Genomic DNA, 21,852 nt, shown 5'->3' on the forward strand with positions numbered 1-21,852 from the left:
TGAGAAGACAAAGGGAATAAAGAGGGTCCATCAAATTCTCCAAGTTGTGGATAAGGTAAAGAGGGATTGTTCTTTTATTTCCCCCCAAATGATGGAAGACAAATTATGTCTCTAATTTTTCTTTTAAACTTTTTTTTTTTGGGGATTTGGGCTCAAATTATGTCTCTAATTTTTCTTTTAAACTTACATTTTTGGGATTTTATTTCCCCCAAAACTTACATTTCTTTTAAACTTAAATTATGTCTTCAATTTCCCCCAAAGCCTAAGAAAACACTTACATTTTTAAACTTAATTTTTCTCTAATTATGCCTTAATAATCACAAGAAGATGATTAATTTAATTAGTGATATGAGAGGCTATTTTAGTTGATAAAAATTTTAATAAATTATCATTAAGTTTTTAGACTCTTATCATCAAATCTCCACAACTTCTCATTTGTAAAAAGATGCAACAAACAAAGACTTATGTGAAACACTTTATCAGTATCAAAATTGATATTATGACTTATCATTATAGATAACTTAAAGTCTCTAATTATATTGGATTTAGTATATTTATTTAAAAGATCCATCAATATAGATAGATAATTTTTTTAATTAAAATAATTTTATATTAAGATAAAATACAATCAACTCATTTAAGCTTCTCAACTAACAATATATTTTATTATTATTATTATTATTATTATTATTATTATTATTATTATTATGGTTTTAAGATAATTAGAGATAGGTTTAGTTCGAACTGTAATCGAATCAAGCCGAGAGGATGGTTCAATTTCAACTAGAATCAAATTAGGCCGAAATCAAAACTAAATTGAATCAAAATCAAAACCATCCCAAGTATATTTGAAAATAGAAACTCTGATTTGATTCTTGCTCCTAAGTAAATTACTAGCTTTTCCCTCCAATAGTCATATAAACGGTTATATTTAGAGATATTTTTATCATTTCATAATTTAAAAATACAAAATATATATATATATATATATTTGCCCCTTCTAACAACTACATAATATATAATTTTAGGGGCATTTAACAAAGAAATATCCCTCAAATCTCTCATTCTTCTTCACACCTTTAATTAAGCACTCATTGAATTTTAAACAACAATCTCTTAAACCTTTTTTTTTTCCTCTTTTCTTAATCTGATGGCAAGTGAAATCCTTTAAAAAATTTAATCGTGACAACTCAAGAAAGCCAATGCATCAACATTGATGTCAAGTCAGACATCAGTGATATAAAATATTCATGTCACATGTAATTACTACATCTAAGTTTTCGAGTTCAAGAATGAAGATATAAAATATTCCAAAAGAAAAACATCCAATGCAAGTCGGGGGGGGGGGGGGGGGGGGGGGGGGGGGGGTGTTAAATGCAAATTTTTGAGGACCTTACTTCTCTCACTTTTTATTTTTTTTTTAGTTAAAAAAATCATGAAGTATTAGCTAGATTAATCATCATTGAACATTTGTTCTTTAGTTTTGATGAAAATGTCAGATTTGTTGATTATTATCACATAACGAGTTCTTATACCACTCTTATTCGCACTTTACATGATATTTATAGACAAGATTTGTAAAATATTTTTCGAGCTTTCGATGCTTGTGTTTACATTTATTCTGATATTTTGAGTGATTACTAGCAAATACATATACTCTTACATGAAAACCACTTGTCATTGAATAAATAACGATGCTTTTAGAGTTTTCCATGCAGTTGATAATATTTATAGAATGATAAAAATAATTTTATAAAAATATTATTTGATTTTTAGAATATTTAATGATTTTGATAATACATCGGCAAATATCACTTCTATTATGGAATTACATGTAGTTTGTTAACATGCTTTTGGTGGTGTCTTTTAACATGTTAGATGTGCTTGTCATGTTTTGAATTTATGTATACAAGATATACTTACATCTCTTAGAAATATTTTCTTATTAAGCAAGCTATTGATAAAAGAATCATCCACAATTAATGAAATAATTGACCAAAAAATTTGCTAGTGATGTTCCTACATGATAGAATTCTATATATGAATTGCTTAAAGAATATTTTAAATATAAAAAGTTATCATGTACTTCTATTGTAAATAATGTTAGACAAATTTGTTGATATCCATAGTAGCATTGAGAATGTGTGTGAAAGAATTTCAAAAGTTTTTAATAATGTGACATATACTTTATTTGGTGTTTATTATCCTATTGCACATCTTTTTTGTTGTTGTTTGTATTAATATTGTTGTTGGTGCATTACAAGAATATGAAAATGATAATAATGGTTATAAAATTAAAATCGATAAATTATTTTCCTAAAATTCTATCGGTTTATTTAGTTACATGTGTTTTTGATCCTCCTATTAGATTAAATTAAATGGCTTAAGTAATTATTTATCCATTTATTTTGAAAGTTTAGGAATAAATATTGATATTTGTGACAAAATTAAAGATAGATATTAACTAATATGACCATTATAGTGTTAACTATAGTAGAGAATATGATACCTCCGAATCTACTTATTAAGTGTTGGTGGGATAGTAAAATCTTTATGGGAGAAAAAAAAAAAACTAAGGGAATTCTAAGCTTGAACAACGTATCTAACAATATTTATTGAGTTTATTGAGTTTGACGATAGTTGGGGAATGGTGGGTGTGATACACAATAATATTTCTAATTTTCATGAAAATTACAAGACAAATACTAAATAAACTATCGGTTTATTTAGTTACATGTGTTTTTGATCCTCGTATTAGATTAAATGACTTAAGTAATTATTTATCCATTTATTTTGAAAGTTTAGGAATAAATATTGATATTTGTGATAAAATTAAAGATAGATATTAACTAATATGACCATTATAGTGTTAACTATAGTAGAGAATATGATACCTCTGAATCTAAAGTGTTGGTGGGATAGTAAAATCTTTATGGGAGAAAAAATATTGGGAGAAAAAATATTGGTACAAAGAAAAGAAAAGAAAAGAAAAAAAAACTAAGGGAATTCTAAGCTTGAATAACGTATCTAACAATATTTATTGAGTTTGACGATAGTTCGAGAGAACGGTGGGTGTGATACAAAATTACAAGGCAAATACTAAAGACTCTAATGGCAAAGGTGGTTATGGAGTAAGCCTTTAGCTAAGGTAGTGAAACAAAAACAAGAGATAGTCTATAAAGAAAATAATATCGGACATATCATATCAATAGAAGAGATTATTTGAATTGAAATATTTGACAATGACAACAATCATGATTAAATATTTATGATCTTACTTAGTTGTATATCAAGTTTTTTTTATTACGTCATTTCACATCTACACTCGAGTTATTATGGATGTAGATCAAATTTTTAAAACTTAACAATAAAATTATAAAATTTTGATATTATAAAATTTTAATAATAAAATATTACAAGTATTGGTTCAAATTTCGCTTTCAAAATCGGCCCTTATCGATTGAGTTTCGATATCAATTATTGTCAAATCGAAATCGATGATTCCGATAGCGATACCGATGTATTGTGAGGTCTAATTAGAGGTATAGGCAATCCACCTTATGTGTTATGGAAGGCTCTAGTCTTGCATGAGCATGAAAAGCCTAATTTGATGCTTGCTTTAGCCTAAAGCACAGCTACTAGCAAAACCACTCTCCTCATTCCAACTACAACTCAATGTTCCAATGATTTAGGATGGAGCTTCCATCAACACTTGTCACTATAGAAAGGAAAGGAATGAATGTATTACCTTAGGGTCTTAAATTGTGCCCTTAAATGCATTTATAAGTCCTCCATCAAGCACACCTCCCTTATTCCCTCCATATTTAAAAGACAAGACCTCCTTCAGGTTTGACAGTAGTTGTCTGATAGTAGTACATGAAAAAAAATTCCACTAAAATTGATTGATTATTTATTAATATGAAGAATAATAAAAAATATTTTTTTTATTAAAGTTTATTGATATGTTCTTCCTATTTATACAAGTTAGAGGAAGAATTTTTCTTAATAAAATAATAAGATTTCCTCATTCCTATTTATACAAGTTACGAGGAAAAATTTTTCTCAATAAAACAACGAGATTTTCTCGTACAAAAGAATCATGTCACTGACTTAAAATTCAAAAAAAAAAAATTCAAAATTTAAAAAGTTAATTTACTTAAAATTACCTTATATTCAAAATTATCCCTTTTTCAGTGAATCTCAGTTTTCCCCTTTATATTCTAATCAATTTCTTGTTTCAAATTCTCTAGTGATTTGTTTAATCGACCTCTTCCTCTATTTCCTACTCCTCCCTTCGCTCCTTTACCTCCTCTCTTCCCACCTCCTAAGTAAGTTGCTTCCTCCTTCCAAATCTTTTTCTCTTTCTTCCTAAAAAGAAAGACCATAAAAAGGGCAACGAATGATTGACAGTTGATGACAGAAAAGAGAGAAGAAAGAAAAAAAAGAGAGAGAGAGAAGAACAGAAGCAATCGATCTGATTTATTCCCACTAAGCCATGTAAAAAATGGATACTTGCAATGCCAAAAAGATATCTTTCAATAATTTCTCAATAGAGGAGAAAAGCTAATTAGTGATAAAAATATGCATTTCTAAGAAAATTATCCATTGATAAAAATATTTTGTGACTAAAAAAAACTAAAAGGACAGCAAGAAATGAATGGCAAGTGACTAACCCACCACCATATCTACTATACATAGCCAACAAATTGTTCTGGCGCAGTTCTCAAGCTTTTTAACAACCGAAAGATTTGCTCTGAAATTGGCAACAATTAAGTTGCTGAGCTATGAAAGTAACCTTTTGTTGATTACCTCACAGGCATCACGAATACAAAGATAGATGCAGGGGGGCAGAGTCTATTTAGACACAAAAATGTTCACTTTGTTTGATACAGCAATAAACAACATAATGTTTAAACACAGAAGCACTATACGAAGATTACAGTACGGACAAGGCAAACAGGATGAGCCCAGATTGCCAAAGCCAAAAATGTCCTGGAAGGAATCAGGACAAGCAGACATGGCGGCTGAAACAAATAAAATGATACACAAAAATGTCCCAAGGAAGTCCTCCAAAGAAGCTTTTTTTCGGTTGTAATGGAGTTGTTGACCAGTTGATACCAGCCCATTAAATCAGAGCTTCCGGAGGTCACCAAAATATTACCGTGCTTCTCCGATCTGATCTGCTTGGGTCTTTGCATCTGTCTGTGCATATATAAATTCTACTGGATTACACATTCACATCTTCTGACTTTTTCATGCTTGAATTCCTCATCTGATAGACCATCATCGCTGCAAATATTTTAAGATTCCATATTAGCAAATGTACAGTAAGCACAACAAGGGTAAGCATATTTTTAAGCTAAATGTGAGAGTTTGAACGTCGTCGGTGACCTTTGGCTTCTTCACAAATTAGTTATATTTAAGCCAAAGATTTTATGATAAGAAGAAAAAAAAACACTGATACTAGCTAAATGGCAATCGATGATGGTAAGACCACCCAGAAGATGAACAATTACTCCAATAGTCCAGGAAGCAAAGTCCATATTCAGAAGCAAGTTAGAAAGCCCACTCATCAGCTTCTTACAAAATCCATTTATGGCTCTAATCTGTCTCATTTTATCCTCCCCAAGATTTGACATTAACCCTCATAAAATTTTGCAATTTATAGTTTCAATTTTCTCAAACCTAAAGACATGTCAACCAGAATCCTACTAATACTGGACCTTTGCTTCCCATATCAAACTATCCCCTGTTAATTTCCAGTCATAATGTCCTTATTATTAAAAACAAAAGAAAGAAAAGGAAATCTCAGAGTGCAGACCATAATGGACAACCCTACTTCAGAGTCCAGAACATGAAATTACAACATTAGACTATCTAACCGGTCAATAAGAACTTATACTAGCTTGACAAACTAACCGCTATACTTCTTGAAAACTATACCAACTTCAAAGGGGTCAAGGGATGTAAGGTTGATCCTGTTAAACCAACACATTGTGGATAGATTAAAATCACTTACTATCAGTTAGTATCATTCATAATTTTCATGATCATGCAGCCAGTTCAAAGCTATTCTCTTAAGAACATAAGATCCAGCATGCATCAGTTATTGCCCATTGGATCTGAACCGTTTGTCATGCTTGCTTATCCCTCTGCCTGATACCAGAAATACTCTTGGAGTCATCAATTACAACGGAGTGGAGAAAGACAAACAGGATGCAGCTACCTTTACATGTGTATTATTTTCAGGATTTCCAATATTAGATAATAGAAGTAAACCAATGTTTTGACCACTTTGGGGACTTCCAAAATTATACAATAGAAGTAAACTCAAGTGCCTCAAAAAGGGCATATTTTAAAATCCAACAGCAGAAAATGGGCATTTTAGGAAATTACAGAGGAAAACCTTTATGAATGGCATTATTGAGTATTAGGTCTAATTAACCAGCATAGAAACTGGGAAAAGTATTCAAAGTTTTACTCTGGGACGTGGCATGAAACTAGTTCAGATATACATGATCATTCTAGAGACTAAAACCATCTTTAATTAATTTGAAGCCATTTCACAAACAAATTCTTTTGTTACTCATGACTAGACTCAATGATGACAAGCTAGAGTCAAAGATTAAATGATCTAAATGAGAGGCCAACACAATTACCCCTGATCTTGTCTCCGTGTTTGTGCAGCAGGGATGCACTAGTAAGTAGCATGATGTTGACAAAACTCTTTATATTATTCACTAATATTTGCAAGCAAACATACCTGAGCTCAAATTCTCTTATCTCTACCAGCTCTTTGCCACATTTATCTGTCCACTGAACTTTCCTACCTACGGTGCAACAAGATGTTTCATTTTCCACTCCTTCCAAAAATTCATGGGGATCATCACCTTCATACACTGTTGAACAATCTCTAGAAAACTTCTTTAGATTACTCTTGAGGCATGGCTTCCTCTCGCTCACAGTGGCAGCATCATTGATTAATACCTTGCTCCTGTCAGAACAAGATGAATCCGATAAAGTTTCAGAATGGTTAACCAGACCAACTTTACTAGGAGATTCTCCATCAAGTTGTGCGCAAGCACACTTGAAACATATGAAGGAAGTGCATCCCTGAGAATTTTGCTTTTTCCTAGAAGCCAGCTGAGATTCTGGCTCAAATTCTTGCTCCACCAACTGGTAGTGACTCCATGGTGAAACTTTTATGGGCTGTTCATCATTTCTCCGGCCAAAAATCAGAAGGGCAAGACCACTGCTATACCCTGATGCAGAAGAAGAAAAGAACCCTCCTCCTTCCACAGCCAAAAGCATTTCAACAGCTCACCCAAGCCAAATAAGCAGAAGCTTCATCGAGTTTACTGATGTAGGGATGTGCTTCCGTCTTTGAAATTGGCCTTATCCTTCCCTCTATCATAGATATAACTAACTGCAGCAAAAATAAAAAGAAATTCAGAAAAAGCACAACAAGACACTGCTTAATCTCAGACGAGATAGGTACTTATTTTCCAACTATCTGATGCAGAAATATAGTTTCAGCAATAATGGAATTTATTAATCATTATGTAATGATCAATAAAGAACAAACATGTAGTAGGGTGGGTTGAAATTAAAACAAAATGGTTTTGAGGCATTGGATTAAAATCAAGTGGAATAAAGATGACCATCTCATTGCAATCACTGCCACCTAACAATTATTTGACAAGATACTTTGTAAAATATATAGATGCTTGTAAAGTTTTGATGTAAAAATCTAAGGTAATTGATATAGAATTCTCGGTGGTTCATGCATAGCTTTAGGTGAAGCAAAGAATTGAAGAATATCTGAGAATGTATATGTCAGAAGAGAAAAGCTAAGAGTATGTAAAATACCATGAACAAAAAAAGTTACATACAAAGGGCAGCAAGTTCTTCTATGCCATGGTAAATAGTAAGTCAAGCTACCGAAAGTTCAATCTACTCAGAAGAAAAGATCCGATCTAAGTTTCATGTGAAAGAACTGATTCAAGATTTAATGAGTTCCCTATATCGCTCAGATAGATGTTAAATTTCATTAGAGGCTACCGAGATGGAATTTGTAAATCTATTAATTAGGCATATTCTTATCATGCTGAGAGATTGGCTTTTGCCCATACACGGCAAAGAGTTGTCACCCACTTTGACTAATACCCATGTACTAATTATCCAGTGAAAACCATGTCAAAGCCAGTGATTAGAGGCCCTTCTTCTGGAGGAATCTAAAAAGACCCAATCAAGTGCATTAAAAGCCTTCCTTTTTTCAGAGACCAATCTGCTCTATCACTAAAGCCACCGAACTATGATTCTATCGTTAACTACAAGTTGAGCATCCATAAGTCCATTATCAAGAAAGTCCAAATCTTGACCACATTTTTCTAACTCTCGTTTTCCAGACAACAAGACCACCAGAATTCAACAGAGATTCAAGCAGGAACACAGTAGCTTCCCACTAGAAAAATAGTTGGATCAAGCAGGAACTCCGCCACCGACAGATCTAACAAATGATTTGGTAAAAGAAGAGGACTTGGGAGGGAATGGTAGACCACAAGAATGCTGGATCCGAAACCCTAATCCACTTTCTTTTATCTAAACTCATATCTAGCTGTACCCACGAATCTAGGGTTCCAGTTTCCGATTTCGCATCTAAAAAGCGCGACGAAATCACCTCAAATGAACTCATTTTCGAGGGAAGAAAAAGGACATGGAACCTCGAATGGGGTCTCGGCGACAGAAGGCGATAAGAGTACAAGCGGAGATTGGCAATGGCGACCCCGGTTTCCGGTGAATCCGAGATCTCTTCGTCTCGGCCGGGCAGGCGAACGGATCGGCGCGGAAGAAAGGGTAAACTCGGGTAGTAGCTACGATTCCCATTCATCTCCCGTCCTATTGCTTTGCTCGGCGATCGATTTGGAAACGCAGATCCTGGCCATTGGATCAGCGAACTCCAGTGATTGATGGAGTTTAGTCCGTCCGATGGTCGTCGAGTGTCGGTTTTCGGATGATTCTGTGGTCGGAAGGCGTTCGGAAAGTTTAAATCGTATTTATAAAGAAAGGTAACAATTACCCGCCGACGGACCCGTAACTTTTACCTCGAAGGACCGTTTTAGATGGGGACCCACATGATGCAGTCTTTGACCTGATTCGCTTGTCGCTTCGCGTATCACCGGAGGCGTAGAGAAGAACGGTATGTGAGATTCAATCTTTATTTGATTAAACTGGAGATAAATTTGGACTGATGATTTGTAGTTTATATGAATAGATGATTAATTACGTTCTGAATATAAGTAAATCAACTCTCTCTCTCTCTCTTTTACATGTGAGAGAGGAATTTCTTATGCCCAAAATGTTAGGTGATGAAAGATTCGATGAAATAAAATTTTATATAAAAAAAATATTGACCAAATTCATTTGTCAAACATTAAAGATCTAAAATATTATTTTATAAATTTTTATACTATACTCATTAATAAAATATTAAAATATAATTCGATGAATTTTATATCTAAAATATTAGTTTGACGATAATATACCACACTCACTTAATTTAAAATTTTATCTAATAATTTTTAAAGATGTCATTTACCATGGCCGATAAAGATTTGAGGATTGATAATAATGTGTTAGGATGAAATCATATATTCACCACTTATTTGTAAAAGAAAATTAAATAAATCACTAATGTCTTCTCTCTTCTCCTTTTCCATTTACTCTCATCGATAGATCGTTAGCATTCATCGAGTGTGCTTCCGGTAAGAAAGTAGTCACACTAATGTGCTACCACCTATTTGTCACCTTTCCTCTCCTCATCCATATTAGCGAAGGCTCACCTAATACATGTAATCCTTCTCTTCCCATTTCATTTTTGCTCTAATTTTTATTTTATTTTATTTCTTTAATTCTTTTTTTTCACTCATAGTTCCTTTAGTTGTATGCATGCTAAACTTTCGATTATTCCTTAGATTTTGACATAGACTTGGAAGAATAATATCAGTGATGATTTTGTATTTTTCTCTCTCATTCGAGGAATTTAGGTGACATAGTAGAGATGATTAAGAAATTGATAGTGTTTTGCAATCACGTGAAACTTTTATGGTTGTTTTACACTTTATTATTTGTACTCAACTTTAACTTATCACCTTCTATATTCCTCTCTTCCTCTCCTACTCAATCAATATCTCTTGTTTGGAACGTGTGGACAGCAAGAAGGGTCGACCCCTTCTTGATCGCTTGGTGCGTGTATAAAGGACGATTATGCAGCAATTTGAAGAGTATCTTCATAGATCCTGTCATATGGATCACCGCTAGAGAGGAGAATAATTGACCTCCTTCATCATCTCCCACAGATCTATAGGGTTTCAGAGATATACAATCTCCTTAGGTAACATATATTTCATATACACGTAGTTTTTATATTTTACAGTTTTGTGCACGCACGATGATAAAATATTTTCTATGAAAAATCTATGATTTTATTTTCTATTCTTCCACTATGCATGTGATGCTACCCCCAAATTTCTCAATATAATTTTCAGTAGAAATATGGTGAAAGATATTGTTATCGAGCCACTATCGAATAAACCCGATTATTTTTTGATCTAATCTTTTCTTCTCATCATCTGTCATTGTTGTGTGCTTTGTACTATCCCCTTATAAGGGTCTATACAAATCTTTGTAATATAAGAGATCTTTTATTCTTAGTTTCCATATCATCCAATTATTTTTGTTCAAGTCAATCATGCAAGAAACACTACTATTGTTTCTATTGTTCAAACACAAAAAATTAAATGCCACCAAAACCTTACTATGATACTAGTTGATAGGATAAAAAAGATTTTGTATACGACTGTAATATGTAATTAAATTAAATAAAAATTACAATCAAATAGGACACTAAGATTTATATAGAAGACCCCTCCGGGTAAAAATCACGAGGTAAGTTAGAGAAAATCCACTATAAAAATAATGAATATATAAATTTCAGAGTCTCTTGCCCAAAACTCAAGCAACAATCATAAGAGAATAACATGGATATAAAGATTATGTTACTATGCATAAATCCAAAATCTCTCCAAGTGATCATAGCAATAATCCGCTACAAATCTGATCTAACCTGAGGTGAGAACACTGCTTGGATGATTGACAACATCCTTTGTGGGGGGGGGGGGGATGTGAATTTGTGCTTTCATAAAATCACATCGGTTTGAAAACTTCATTCCATGAAATTGTATCGAAAAGACGTTTAAACTTAAAACATTTGCAAAAGTAGTAATGAATAGGTAAAGCAGTTGCAAAATAAGTAAACAAGTAGAGAAAGGGAAGCACACCAATTTTATAATGGTTCGGTCATCGTGAACTATATCCATTTCCAATTCCTCTTAACTCGAGGTCACTAGCTGCCATTACCGATCTTCTTTCTAAAGGGCGAATATCAACTACCCTTTTACACCCATTTTTTCCTTTTCATAGGTTTAAGAGAAAACCTTTACAACCACTCACCCCTCTCTTAAACTTCACCCAACACTTAGAGCTTGAGAGGAGTTGTCACAATATTACAATAGAGTTTTCTTTCTTTTTTTGCTCTTAGTTATTGTGTAAAGAATGAGTGGGGTTTTTATAGGTCCTAAATATATTCAAATTTGGAGCTAAAAATTTGGATATCTAGGGTACCATTAGTACTCTCTAATACTGGGTGGTACCACCGCCCAATCTAGTGATACTACCGCTTGACACATTGACATTGAGTGGTATCACCGCTTGACACTATCTCATAGACTATGTCTTAGAGATTGAGTCGTTGGCGGATCCACTGTCTGGACCGATGGTGCCATCGCTTGACCCAACTTTTAGGTCACTGAATGCGTCTTCCACTTGGCTCAAAACAATCCCAATTCAGACCCAATTGGCCCTTAATTGGGTTGGCCTAATTATATTTTAAACCAACCCAATTAGAACTTAAATTATTTCGATCTAGACAATTATTACAAAACATTAATCATATATTGTCTAACATGTCATTGGTTCATTTAGCGCTTCGTCCGACCCTTTAGCGCATCATCCTCTCCTTCGGTATATTGTCTAATAAGCATGTTGTCTTCCCGTAACATCTGATCTCCTTAGTGCAATATCTGATCTTCTTGGCTTGATGCCCGAACTCATGGCACGAAGCCTTCTACCGACATATCGATTGAGCCTTCGGCTCGACGTCCAATCTTCTGATATATTCTATTTTATCCCATTCTTCCTGCTTTAATCAAATTGTCTCTCCATGATCGAAGCTAATCCTACGTCACTTAAAATGTATATTAGATCATAAAATTATTAATTAATTTCATCATCAAAATCCAAGATTCAAAAATCTTCCTTTTTGATAATAATAACTAATTGATGATGGAGTTTAACTAAACTCCCCCTATCATCATGCCATAATGAGATGAACCTTGAATTCAAGTAAAAGCAATTTAAATTATGAATATTTTACCATTTCATGCATCATTATCATAAGTCGAAGTATTGCATGCATAATACCAAATCATCATATATATTTTTAAAATATAAAATCATCATTATATACATTGTTCCAAATCATCATGGTATCAAAATATCAAAGTACAGTACATACATCATTATCATAAGTTGAAGTATTGCATACATAATACCAAATTATCATGTATATTTTTAAAATATAAAATTATTATTACATACATGATTCAAAATCATTATTATTACATACCTTCTCCCCCTTTGTCATCAACAAAAAGGAGAAATACAACTAGTAATTTTTGAAATATGCAAGTTATACTTTATTATAGAACATGCATGCTTAGTAAGTTTTAAAGATATGCTAGCTTTGCTTCTCATTGCAAGATAGCAATTTTTGCTTCTTGTTGAAGTATGCAAGCTAGCAATTCTTGCTTCCTTTTGCAATGTGAAAGTTTATAAGTTTTGCTTCTTGAGATGAGCAAGATAACACTTTTACTTGAGATTGCAAGCTAGTAATTTTTTTTCCTTTTGTAATATGTAAGTTTGTAAGTTTTGCTTCTTGAGCTAATAATTATTTCTCCCACTTTGTTATTGTCAAAAAGAGGAATACAATGGTACACAATTTTTCTTTTTTACATTAATTTTCAGCTCATAATAAATATTAATAACAACGATAAGTTTACATCAATATTTCAATCATAAAAAATGAAAGATCAAGTCATAAATACTAAAAGACCATGAGTCATTTTTGATAAATCTCCTCTTTAGTAAATAATAAAAAGAAATCTTAGGAGATTAAATAGTCAATGATTTTTAAAGATAATTTTATGTTATAAATTTTGAGAAATCAAGAGAAAATTTTGAAAAAATATTCTCTTTAGTAAAATGAAGGAATCATAGTGAACAATATTGATTTATATAAAAATCTCAAGTTATAGTTATCAAGATCATAGTTTGTTTGCATAATTCTCCTCTTTAGTAAAAGAAGGAATCACAAAAAATAATGATTCATAAAAAAATTCAAGTTATTATTCTGAGAAATCATAAGAGAAATCATGATTCATTTGGATAAATCTCAATAAGAAGGAATGATATGAGAACATATAATAGGAGATCTTGATCCATAAATGATTTTAAGTTATAAATCTCGAGAAATCAAGATCATGATTTCGATAAAACTCATTAAATTCAAATAATCAAAATCACTTTCATAGTTCATAAGATTCATAACATAAATAGATTCATTAATCTCTTATTGAAAATTTTAATAAGCTTTTGGGGATAGAGTCATTTTCAAGAAAACTAATACATTCCTCTATGTGGTTGATTTCATGCCATTGTTTTCTAAGCCAAAACCATGCATCATTGTTTAAAACCAAAAAAGCTAAGTTCATCAAGACAAAGATCAATAGTATAACAAAAAGTCATCATTACTTTAAATCATCATGCATCATTAAATCATCAAGCATGATTTTATTAAACATAAAGTATTTTTAATCAAAATCATTTTGTTTGTTGTAGTAATATTTTTTTTTCTTAGGTGAATCTAACTCTTCATACTTAGTGTAAGGAGTTAACATGCAATTGTCATACTTAATTTTTTAATTTTTTAAAATTACTAGAAAGAGATGCATGATCCTACTTTTTTTTTTTTACATTTTATATACTAATTTAAAAACAACTCATGAAATACATCAAGTGATTTCATAGTAAATTAAAAGGGTTTTGGTTAAGTCACTTACCTTGTTATCGAAAGCTACCACGACATAGTTCACTACCTCTTCTTTGTCGGTTTGCTCATCGTCTTCGGATGTACTCGAATTGTCTCAAGTCGCCTTGGGTACTTTCTTCTTCTTTTCTAGTTTTTTCTTCACAAGCAAACATTCACTTTTGACGTGCCCTAGCTGATTACATTCATAGCAAGTTGTTTTATCATTTTTAAGTTTATTTTTATTTTTTGATTTTTGTTAAATGAACCTTTTAAATTTACTTGTGATGAGTTCAAAGTCATTATCACTTGAGATTTCGGGGTTATCAACAACTCGATAAGTTCTTCAAGTATAAAGTTATTTAGGTCCTTTGCCTCTTATACTATAGTTATTTTTGAATCTTAATTTTTAGAAAGTGATAATAAAACTTTATTAATAAGTTCAAAATTCGAAAAACATTTGCTAAGGGCTTTTAAACCATTGACGATATCTGTAAAATACGTATACATGTTAATAATGGTTTCGCTTGGCTTCATTCGAAATAGTTTAAAATCATATATCAAAAGATTTATCTTAAAATCTTTAACTCTACTTGCACCTTCATGTGTGATTTCGAGTCTATGTCAATTGTCTTGTGCAGTTTCACAAATCGAAATATGATAAAACTTATTTTTATCTAAAGCGTAAAATAAAGTATTCATGGCTTTAGCGTTCAAAGAAAAAATCTTATTCTTTAAATCATTCCATTCATTTATTGGTTTGGAAGACTTTTCATAACCATTTTTAACGATATTGCATAAATCAAAGTTCATAGAAAGCAAGAAAATCTGTATGCAAGTTTTCCAATATATGCAGTCCATCCTATTGAACATAGGAGGACAAACGATAAATTGACCCTCTTGAAAGCCGAAAAAAATCATCTCTCTTAGGAGTTAAACCAAATAGAGAGAAACGTGGTTTTGGTACTAACAATTAGGATCATGAATGGTAGTACGAGGAGAGGGGGGGTGGGTGGGGGAGGGGAGGGGGGAGCATGGTGGGGGTGGGGTGAATTAGTACTTTTGTAAAATCACGTCAGTTTGAAAACTTTGTTCGATGAAATTGTATCGGAAAGATATTTAAACTTAAAACATTTGCAAGAGTAGTAATGAGCAAGTAAAGCAGTTGCAAAATAAGTAGACAAGTAGAGAAAGGGAGGCACACCAATTTTATAGTGGTTCGATCGTCGTGACCTACATCCACTCTCGATTCCTCTTCACTCGAGGCCACCGGCTTTCACTACTTTTCTACACCCCTTTTTCTCTTTTTTATATGTTTAGGAGATAACCTTTATAACCACTCACCCCTCTCTTAAACTTTACCTAACACTTAGAGCTTGAGAGGAGTTGTCACAATACTAAATAGAGTTTTCTTTATTTTTTTGCTCTTAGTTCTTATGTAAACCAAGCAGGGATGAGTGAGGTCTTTATATGCCCCAAATGGATTCAAATTTAGAGTAAAAAATTTGAATCCTTGGGATTTTGGGGTACTGGCGATACCACCGCCAATATTGGGTGGTACCATCGATAATACTCTCTGACACTAGGTAATACCATCGTCTAGTTTGGCGGTACTACCGCTTGACGCACTGACACTAGATGGTACCACCGTCCAATCTGATGGTACCACCACATGACAGTCTAGAAGACTATGTCTAGGCAATACTATTGCCTAATCTAGTGGTACCATTGTCTAACATTGTCTCAGAGACTGTCTTGGAGATTGAGCCACTGGCGGTTCCACCGCCTAGACCGACAATGCCATTGCTTGACCTAACTTTTGGATCATTGAATGGGCTTTCCACTTGTCCCAACACAGCCCCAATTCGGGCCTAATTGGCCCCTAATTGATTTAGCCTAATTATATTATAAACCAACCCAATTAGAACTAAAACTACTTCGATCTAGATAATTATTACAAAACATTAATCACATATTGTCCAACATATCATTGGTTCATCTGGCGCTTCGTCCAACCCTTCGGCACATTGTCCACTCCGTTAAGATATTGCCTAATCGGTATATTGTCTTCTCACAACATCCGATCTCCTTGGCTCAATATTTGATCTTCTTGGCTTGATGTCCGAAATCATAGCATGAAGCCTTCTACTGATGCATTGACCGATCCTTTGACTCGATGTTTAATCTTCTGACATGTTCTACTTTGGCCCAATATTAATTCTTCCTGCCTTAATCAAATTGTCTCTCCATGAATAAAGATAGTCCTACGTCACTCAAAACACATATTAGATCACAAACTTATCAATTGATTTCATCATCAAAATCTGAGATTCAACAACTCTAAACTCTTGGTCTACGAAGGAGAGGGAAGAGGTGAGAGGAGAGAGGAGAGGAGAATAAGGAATGTTGCTAGTTGGTTTTGGATTTAAGTTAGGAATGGACTAGCCCGAAGCACAATGAATACCAGTCTATTAATTTACATGAATTTACCCTATGGATCAAATTTACCCTATTTGGCTATTTACACTAATTTAACTAAGAAATAGGTGTGAATAAAAAAAAAAGAGGAATGTTGCTTTCACTATCGATCTTATTTCTAATGGATGAAAATTAATAATCATTTATAATAATATTATTTTTAAGACTTAGGAGAGAACATTTATATTTAAATCACTCTTATGAATTTCACATATTCTAAACATAGTACTTCAACAATAAACCCAAGAAGGTGGAATTTAAGCAAGTTTTGTAGAAAAATCTAGGGGTGACATCACAGGTGCAATGGAAGAATAGAAAACAGAAAGCCAAATTTTTTAAAAAGATATTCATTATCGTGTAAAAATTGGTATAAAAAAACCTGCAAAACTTAAATTCACATGTGAGATAGTTATGTTATATAGAGAGATCGTATATCCTTAAATCCCTATAGATCTATAAGAGAGGATGAAAGAGGTCAAGCGCCCTCTCTATAGTGGTGATTCACAAAATAGGGTTATAACGATGCTTCTCCAATCGCTACCCAAAACTCTACACCTACTATTTGAGGAGGAAAAGGGGAAAAGAGAATAGGAGGTAGGAACCAGGAAACCTCTGGCCTATGGGTCTTTGGTTCTCTCCTATTTATAGAGGTCCCTTATCTACTTAACCCTAATGGATCTTGTCGGGTATTGGATTTTCATCCAACTATCCAAGCCTCTTAGATTAATGGATCTCTATCCAATAATCTCTCATTGGCACTTATTGGATCTAATCCGTAGGATCTAATAATTCAGGGGTTTATTGGATATCCAATAAGATAGGGGCTCTAGCGGATATCTCATATCTGAACCACTACTCGTCGTAATGCTAACTATATGTGTGTGACCCTCTAGACTCAATATCGAGCTGACCATTAGTCATACCTATCAGAACTCCTTCTAACTCAGTGAATTATTATCTCCATAATAATTCACTCGACTCATCGACTATGGACGTACTAGGTCACTATGCCATAGTCTCCAAACGATATAGGGGAATCAAATCCATTGGACATGTCTGTCCTTAATTATCATGTATCTATAGTCCCTTATCCATATAATACCATAGAGATTGTATACCAAGCATGGTGCTATCAAGCCTATACAGTCTCTACTCAAGTCTCGCTCTAATCAGATTCTCCTAGAGAACTCTTTCTTCCTGAATCCAAATAACTCTAGCTAGGGATTTGTCTAAGCAAAAACATAAGAGATATTCCTCTCATGATACTGAGAGTGGATGATCCTCTATCGACACTCAATAGTCATCGTAAGGTTGGTTGTCACTCCCGATGATCGATTGTGTTAGATTTGAAACTTCTAGGTCTATAAATCTGGCATCAAAGAGTGGACTATTTATATAGGACATCCTTGGTGTCTCAAGTCTAAAGACTAGATACACCACTGAGACGACAAAATCATTGTTTGACAATAAGGCATCATCAACCATCCAGCATTTCGTGAGCAGATCAATTAGTGAACTCATTCTCCAATGAGCATCTACACTGTATCCCTAATGTCCCAATATAAGTAGCTATTGTTAGGACCATGTTAGCATTAAGAGGGTGGGGGTTTGAATTAATGCTTTCGTAAAAATAATAGTTTAAAAATTCTCGTTTGATGGAAACCGGTATCAGAAAAGAGTTTAAATTGAAAGCATATTTGTAAGCATAATGAGAGTAGTATGCAAGTAAATCAGTTTGCAATATGAGAATAAAAAGTATAATAGAAATGCAAACTAAGTACACTAGATTTATAGTAGCTCGATCATCGTGACCTATATTTACTCTTAATTCATCCTCCGTTGAGGCCACCGGCATCCACTAACGGTTTTCTTTCAATAAGCAAAAATCAACTACCCTCTTATAACTCTTTTCTCCTTTTCATAGGTTTAGGAAATAACCTTTACAACCACTCAACCCTCTCTTAAATAGAAATTACACTCTCAGAGAAGAGAAGGGGAACTCTCAAGATTACAACCGCGTTTTTCTCAATTTATGTTCTTAGTTTATGTGTTTTCTAAGCAAAGATAAGTGGGATATTTATAGACCCTAAATGAATTCAAATTTAGAGCCAAAAAGGGTTTCATCTTAAGTCTTCAGAGTACTGGTAGTACCACCGTCAATACTGGGTGGTACCATCGCTTGACAGACTAACAACTAGTGGTACCATCGCTTGAGAAACTGATAACTGATGGTACCACTGCATATCAATCTGATATTGGGTGATACCATCTCTCAGTCTGACACTAACATTAGACGGTATCATCGCCTGACACAGTCTTGAAGACTATGTCAGGACGAAACCATTGCCGGTCTGGGTGGTACCATTGCTCAAACAACCTGGGAGGTCAATACTTTGTTCGAATCTTCAATATATCGTCTTATCCTCTAACACATCAATTAATACTTTGGCATATCGATTTTACTATAACATCTGATTTTCCAATGTGATATATTATCCTTGGCATGTTAACTGAAACTATAACACAAAATCTAATTTTTAATATGATAATCTTCTGATTTGCCTCTTGGTAGTTCTAGTCCAACGTTAAAATATTTTTTATATCACTTAGTATAATATTAGTTTATCAAATTTATTAATTAATTTTATCATTATAATTCAAAACTCAATAGGATTCTAATGCCTATATAAAACACCGAATAGTAGAGGGGAAAATAGATAGCAAATCATCTTGAGCAAGAGAAAGAAAAGAAAAAAAAAGAAAGTGACGAAGAGAGAGAGAGGAAAAAAAGAGAGAAGGGAAGAAATTTTCTCCCGTTTGGTTCTTCCTCGCCTTCTAGTTTGTGATCTTTTTTTTTTTCTCTTTGTTTCTTTTATTATAACAGAGAATATGTCTTGTATCTGTTCGTATTAGAGAGACTGTTGTACACACATTTAATTATAATGATTTTTTTTCTAATTTACCTGTGAATGTTTCCTCAAGTAATTGAGTGTTTTACCATGTTAAATCTTAGTGTCATTATTTTCATTATCTTTTTTATCTTTAGCTTTATTTTTTTAAGCTAGATACTGTTTGCCCACATCCAATCTTGGTTTTTTATTCTTTTTCTAACAATTGTAACTCTAAGATCTTCAATTCGGAACTTTTACTACTACATTAGATTCATTCATTGATATATCCACCCTTTAAGGGCTTCCCCTTAGTGAGGACAAATGCAGCAAATAATACTCCTTCGATAGGGTCTCCATCTCCATCTTCGTGCCTATGTCGAAACTAGCATGACAATGATAGGAGGGACCAAAGCTCCAACGGCCCCTATCTTCCAATTTAGCAATCCACCCATTAGATCAATGATGGGGTGATCATCATCTTTACTGTAGTCATCATCACCGACATTGATGAAGGCGCCAAGGTAGATAAATAAAGAGCACCATATCCGAGGATCAAAATAAAAGAAGTCAAAAGAGGCAATCAAAAATCTTAGTGTTGTTGTTACTCGAGTAGGGGTTTTGATGAGTCACAAGTATTGAAGAAGAAACACGATACTCGTGGGGACAAGAAAAGCGAGAGAAAGGAGAACAACAATCACGATTATATGGTATGGGGAAGGGATGGAGTGAGAACCAAGGAAGATGAGGGAGGAGATGTTGATTAGGAAGGTAGGCTATGCTCTAAGTGTAAGAGGAAAGAGACACCATCAAGGACATAAGAAAGATGAGGTGCAAATAGTCCATTGAACCAAATGGATTTTGAAAAAAATAAAATACTTGTTAATATTAGAAGGATAGAATTGATATTTATAGGAAAAACATATAATTTTTTATAAAAATATAAATTTTTAATAGAGAAATTTTTTTAATATCAATTTACAAGAATAAGGATGGCATATAAGATTGTTTAATTTATAGAGGAATTAAAATCATGAATCATACTATGAAATATTAACAAAAAGTTATTGAAAGTAGAATAATGCTTGAAAAATTCTTTTAAAAATTAATTTAGTTTTATATTTTTAAAAATATTTATTTATTAAGATAATTAATGAAAAAATATAGGGAGAAAAAAATATATATAGTTTTTATTGACTTATAGAAAGCCTATAATAAAATTCTTAAAGATTTATTATGATAAGTTTTAGAAAAAAATGTATTCACTAATTATATTGATGTTATTAAGAATATATACGATAATGTAGCTATTAGTATTAGAACTATATAGAGTGTACTAGTGAGTTTCCTAGGATTACATTAATGTTTCATATTGAGTTTCTATCCTTTCACATAGATAATAGATGAACTTACTAGTCATTTACATGATAGACCCCTTGATGTACGTTATTTATTGATGATATTATCTTATTTAATGAGAGCCTAAGTAAATTAATTATAAGCTTAAGTTACCGAGATAATTCTTAGAAGTTAAATGTTTTAGATTATATAAAACTAAAACTAAATATATAAGAAGCAATCTTAGTAATATTAGGAATAGATAGGAGAATATCGTTAAGTAGGATGAATAAGAAATATTTTTAAGTAAAAAATTTAGATATTTTGAATCAATTATTCAAAAATATGGAGAGATTTATATTGATATTATTCAAAATAAAAAATATAATGGTTAAAACGACAAAAGGTATTAATTACGAGTCTTCTATCATTATCAAATATATTTGAGATTAAAAAAATTATAAGATAATTATGAAACCGATAATACATTATTGATTTAGGTGTTGGGTAAAAGTAATTTATAAAAAATATTTGTATTATAATAGATATATGAGTTATAGAAAAAAAATATTTTTTACTCATGAACAACTATGTATCACCTCGATGATAGAGAATCATTTAAGCTTATATAAACATCTAATTATACGATTTATGAATGTAATAGTTAGAAGATGTAAAATGATGATTAATATTAGTGTTAAAAACTAGAGAAAAATCTATAAAGACCTCATTAAAAATTTTAAATAAAAATTTAGGTAATATAAAATTAATTTTTTATGTATCAAAATAATAATAATAATAATAATTATTATTATTATTATTATAGTAAATAATAATCATTTTTTTCTTCTATAAATTGTCCCATATAAAATATAAAACTCTTTTCCCCCCCCCTCGTTCATTTTTCACGTTTTCTCGGCGTTGGTGGAGCGCGTTTAAGATATA

General features: G+C 32.4%; 1 protein-coding gene across 2 annotated transcripts; it reads right to left on the minus strand.

The window, feature by feature from the left end:
- Nucleotides 1-4,783: 4,783 nt before the first annotated feature.
- Nucleotides 4,784-8,994, minus strand: LOC103974140 (uncharacterized). Of its 2 annotated transcripts, none has more exons than XM_018821730.2 (3): nt 8,681-8,994; nt 6,764-7,426; nt 4,784-5,289 (listed from the first exon to the last, which is right to left on the minus strand). In XM_018821730.2, exons 2-3 carry the CDS (start codon nt 7,309-7,311, stop codon nt 5,220-5,222), a joined length of 618 nt encoding a protein of 205 aa, XP_018677275.2. In that variant the 5' UTR covers nt 7,312-7,426; nt 8,681-8,994; the 3' UTR covers nt 4,784-5,219. The 2 variants fall into 2 exon arrangements, with proteins under 2 accessions (XP_018677275.2, XP_009387178.2); XM_009388903.3 differs by having other exon boundaries at nt 8,724-8,992.
- Nucleotides 8,995-21,852: the final 12,858 nt, after the last annotated feature.

Source organism: Musa acuminata, chromosome BXJ3-1 (assembly GCF_036884655.1).
Source record: "Musa acuminata AAA Group cultivar baxijiao chromosome BXJ3-1, Cavendish_Baxijiao_AAA, whole genome shotgun sequence".
In the NCBI taxonomy this organism is placed as follows: domain Eukaryota; kingdom Viridiplantae; phylum Streptophyta; class Magnoliopsida; order Zingiberales; family Musaceae; genus Musa; species Musa acuminata.

Bases quoted from the DNA above. Each gene is read 5' to 3' on its own strand.
- LOC103974140 (XM_018821730.2), bottom strand. From the start codon at position 7,311: ATGCTTTTGGCTGTGGAAGGAGGAGGGTTCTTTTCTTCTTCTGCATCA. The intron at 5,290-6,763 runs GTATGTTTGCTT...AAATATTTGCAG, and splicing joins ATAAGAGAATTTGAGCTCAG to CGATGATGGTCTATCAGATG.